The following is a 3,826-nucleotide window of genomic DNA, read 5'->3' on the forward strand; positions in this document are numbered from 1 at the left end:
ATTCCTTGCCTTATTACAATATACAAAAATATATTAAATAAAACTAAAAATAATATGCAAAATCATATATTAAATAAAACAATCTAAAAAAATATAAAAAATATTAAATTAAATAATATATAAAAATATTAATTTAAATAAAATTATTTATAACTTCAAAATCGTATTTTAAAAAATTAAAAAATTGTAAATTTTTTTACAACTTCAATAAAAAAAGAAATAAAAATCGTAAAATAATTTACGACTTTAAAATTAGAAGTGGTAGAATACCCTACAACTTATTATCGTCTCTCTGAGAATTCATTTAAAATTTATCCTATTTGATAAATTAGAAAAAAAAAAAAAACCATTAGACAATCATTTGCCCATTGGTTTGGTAACTAGCCTAATGATTCCAAAGAATTGGAGCATCATCAAAATCGACTGGAACTAGTAAGAAATCGATCAAGTCGATCCAAATTTGATGAAAAGCAATGCTAATGTAAAGAATCAATTTGAATCATTTTTCCATTTTTTCAATTGAATATAATAAAATTTTAAGATAAATAAAATTCATATTTAAATATATAAGAATCAATTATTTTATCAACCATTATTAATTTTTATTTTAGAAAAACATATAACCCAATAACTTATACTAATTTATAATTTTTTATTATTTTATTACTTCAAATTTTAAATAATATTAAAATATAAAATTAGTTTAACTATTGAACCTTGAATAATTGTGTTTAGTGATTCAATCATGGATCCAATTTTAAGAATATTGATATGTTTGATGTGTTTCAAAGAGTTATATATATTTTTTCTCATTGCAATTTAGCATTTTCTTTTTTGTTTTTTTTTCATTGTATTTTGCTTAAATATGATAATCACTGTTAGGGAATGATACGAAGAAGGAGAAAGAGGGGGTGCCAATGGTAAGGCCCAACAGAAAGAGTGCAAGGCCAGAACACCTCAAAGACTACTTGTAACGGCTAAAGCTGACCTGACAATCTTGTCCCTTGCTTGCTTGCCAATTCCATAGTGCAGAATCCATTCTGTTATGAGCATATCCTGCAAATTCCAAATTTTGTTATTGTAATAAGCTATATATACAGCTTCCATGTAATAAGGCAAGGGATATGAATGAAATTAGCAATTACCTTTCCTTCTCTTCTCCTTATTTCCCTCTAGAGGCACTGGTTCCTCGAAAACCAGATTATCTTGACTCACTGCCACCCATATAAATTAGACTCACTGGTTCCTTGAAAACATTTGAGGTGGTTTGGCAGGTGTTGTGGGTTGCAGTGGTTTGGTCTGGGATGACAACCATGGGCTCTCAACGAAAGCACCAAATGCAAGGGTTGCAGTGGTTTGGTCTGGGATGACAGCCATGGGCTCTCAACGAAAGCACCAAATGTGAGTTGCAGTGAGTCAAGATAATCTGGTTTTCGAGGAACCAGTGCCTCTAGAGGGAAATAAAGAGAAGAGAAGGAAAGGTAATTGTTAATTTCATTCATATCCCTTGCCTTATTACATGTAAGTTGTATATATAGCTTATTACAATAACAAAATTTGGAATTTGCAGGATATGCTCATAACAGAATGGATTCTGCACTATGAAATTGGCAGACAAGCACGGGACAAGATTGTCAGGTCAGCTCTAGCCATTACAAGTAGTTTTTGAGGTGTTCTGGCCTTGTGCTCTTTCTATTGGGCCTTGCCATTAGCACCCCCTCTTTTTCCTTCTCCGTATCATTCCGATTATCATATTTAAGCAAAGTATAATGACAAAAAACAAAAAAAAAAATGTTAAATTACAATGAGAAAAAATATATATATAACTCTTTGAAACACATCAAACATATCAATATTCTTAAAATTGGATCCATGATTGAATCACTAAACACAATTATTCAAGGTTCAATAGTTAAACTAATTTTATATTTTAATATTATTTAAAATTTGAAGTAATAAAATAATAAAAAATTATAAATTAGTATAAGTTATTGGGTTATATGTTTTTCTAAAATAAAAATTAATAATGGTTGATAAAATAATTGATTCTTATATATTTAAATATGAATTTTATTTATCTTAAAATTTTATTATATTCAATTAAAAAAATGGAAAAATGATTCAAATTGGTTCTTTACATTAGCATTGCTTTTCATCAAATTTGGATCGACTTGATCGATTTCTTACTAGTTCCAGTCGATTTTGATGATGCTCCAATTATTTGGAATCAATAGGCTAGTTACCAAACCAATGGAGAAATGATCATCTAATGGTTTTTTTTTTCTTTCTAATTTATCAAATAGGATAAATTTTAAATAAATTCCCAGGCCGATAATAAGTTCTAGGGTATTCTATCACTTCTAATTTTAAAGTCGTAAATTATTTTATGATTTTTATTTCTTTTTTTTTTATTGAAGTTGTAAATTTTTTTACAATTTTTTAATTTTTTAAAATACGACTTTGAAGTTATAAATAATTTTATTTAAATTAATATTTTTATATATTATTTCATTTAATATTTTTTATATTTTTGTATATTTTTTATTTAATATATGATTTTGCATATTGTTTTTTTAGTTTTATCTAATATTTTTTATATTATTTTATTTAATATATTTTATATAAATAAAGCATTAATAAAATAAGAGTTGTGATTATATGACTTTAAAGTGGAACTCGTTGGATTGTATTACAATTAAAAAAAAGTCTTTAACATTAGGAAAAAATATTAAATAAAAAATATATAAAAATATAAAATATTAAATAAAACTAAAACTAAAAATATTAATTTAATTAAAATTATTTATGATTTTAAAGTTATAAATAATTTACTACTTCAAAATTGTATTTTAAAAAAATAATAATTAAGAAGTCGTAAATTTTTTTACAATGACTTTAGTAAAAAAAGTTATAAAATAAATTATAACTTTAAACTTAGAAGTCATAAATATCTCAAGTCTTATTCCTTCCTGAGTATATTATCTTGTATAAAAAACAATAAAAGTAAATAAGCATTTTAATGAGAGAAATTTAAAATAAAGAATGAAAGTAAATATATATATATATGTATGTGTGTTTGTGTGTGTTTTTATATATAAGAAAGACATACTAATACAGATGAGGAGTATAATATAGTATAATGTTGAGTCTGTGACTTGTGAGTTTTGATTTAAATAACAGGTGGGGATATTTCTTCTTCCTCTCACTCTCCATATAACATTTCACATTGGCAACCTTTCTCATTGATTCCATTGAACAGAGTGTGAACAGGAAGAGATAGATAGAGAGGCAAAAACAAACATGTAATGCAAATGCAAATGCAACAATAATCCCCTTTCCTTCCCTTCCCTTCCCGACAAAACCCTATAGGAGTACACTACATTACACACTATCTATCAACTGTGGAAATTCAATTAGGAATGCCGTTTCTGAATATTCCATAAACCCACACCCACTTTCTGTTTCTGCCCCCTTCCCTACCAATTTTCCCTATTTATTTTTTCTTCTTCTTTCTATTATTATGAGACTTTCCATTCTGCAACCCCACCCCCACCCCCACCGGATAAAGCGCTGGCCCCGCATCGACGCGTCGTCCTTCCACCGCCGCAAGGACAAGGTGGTGGTGATCATGGGCGCCACCGGCTCTGGCAAGTCCCGTCTCTCCATCGACCTTGCAACCCTCTTCCCCTCCTCCGAAATCATCAACTCCGACAAAATGCAAGTCTATCGCGGCCTCGACATCACCACCAACAAGATCCCCCCCGCCCAGCGCCGCGGCGTCCCCCACCAACTCCTCGGAGACGTCGACACCGAACACCACGGCGAG

The 3,826-nt window shown here is 28.9% G+C and overlaps 1 protein-coding gene across 1 annotated transcript in view; it reads left to right on the plus strand.

The window, feature by feature from the left end:
- The first annotated feature begins 3,115 nt into the window (after nucleotides 1-3,115).
- The window catches only part of LOC100779563 (adenylate isopentenyltransferase), a 2,168-nt gene continuing 1,457 nt past the window's right edge, over nucleotides 3,116-3,826 (plus strand). The window contains exon 1 of the mRNA XM_041013559.1: nucleotides 3,116-3,826. Coding sequence (XP_040869493.1) covers nucleotides 3,521-3,826 — 306 coding nt within the window. The 5' untranslated portion in view covers nucleotides 3,116-3,520.

Source organism: Glycine max, chromosome 20 (assembly GCF_000004515.6).
Source record: "Glycine max cultivar Williams 82 chromosome 20, Glycine_max_v4.0, whole genome shotgun sequence".
Classification (NCBI taxonomy): Eukaryota; Viridiplantae; Streptophyta; class Magnoliopsida; order Fabales; family Fabaceae; genus Glycine; species Glycine max.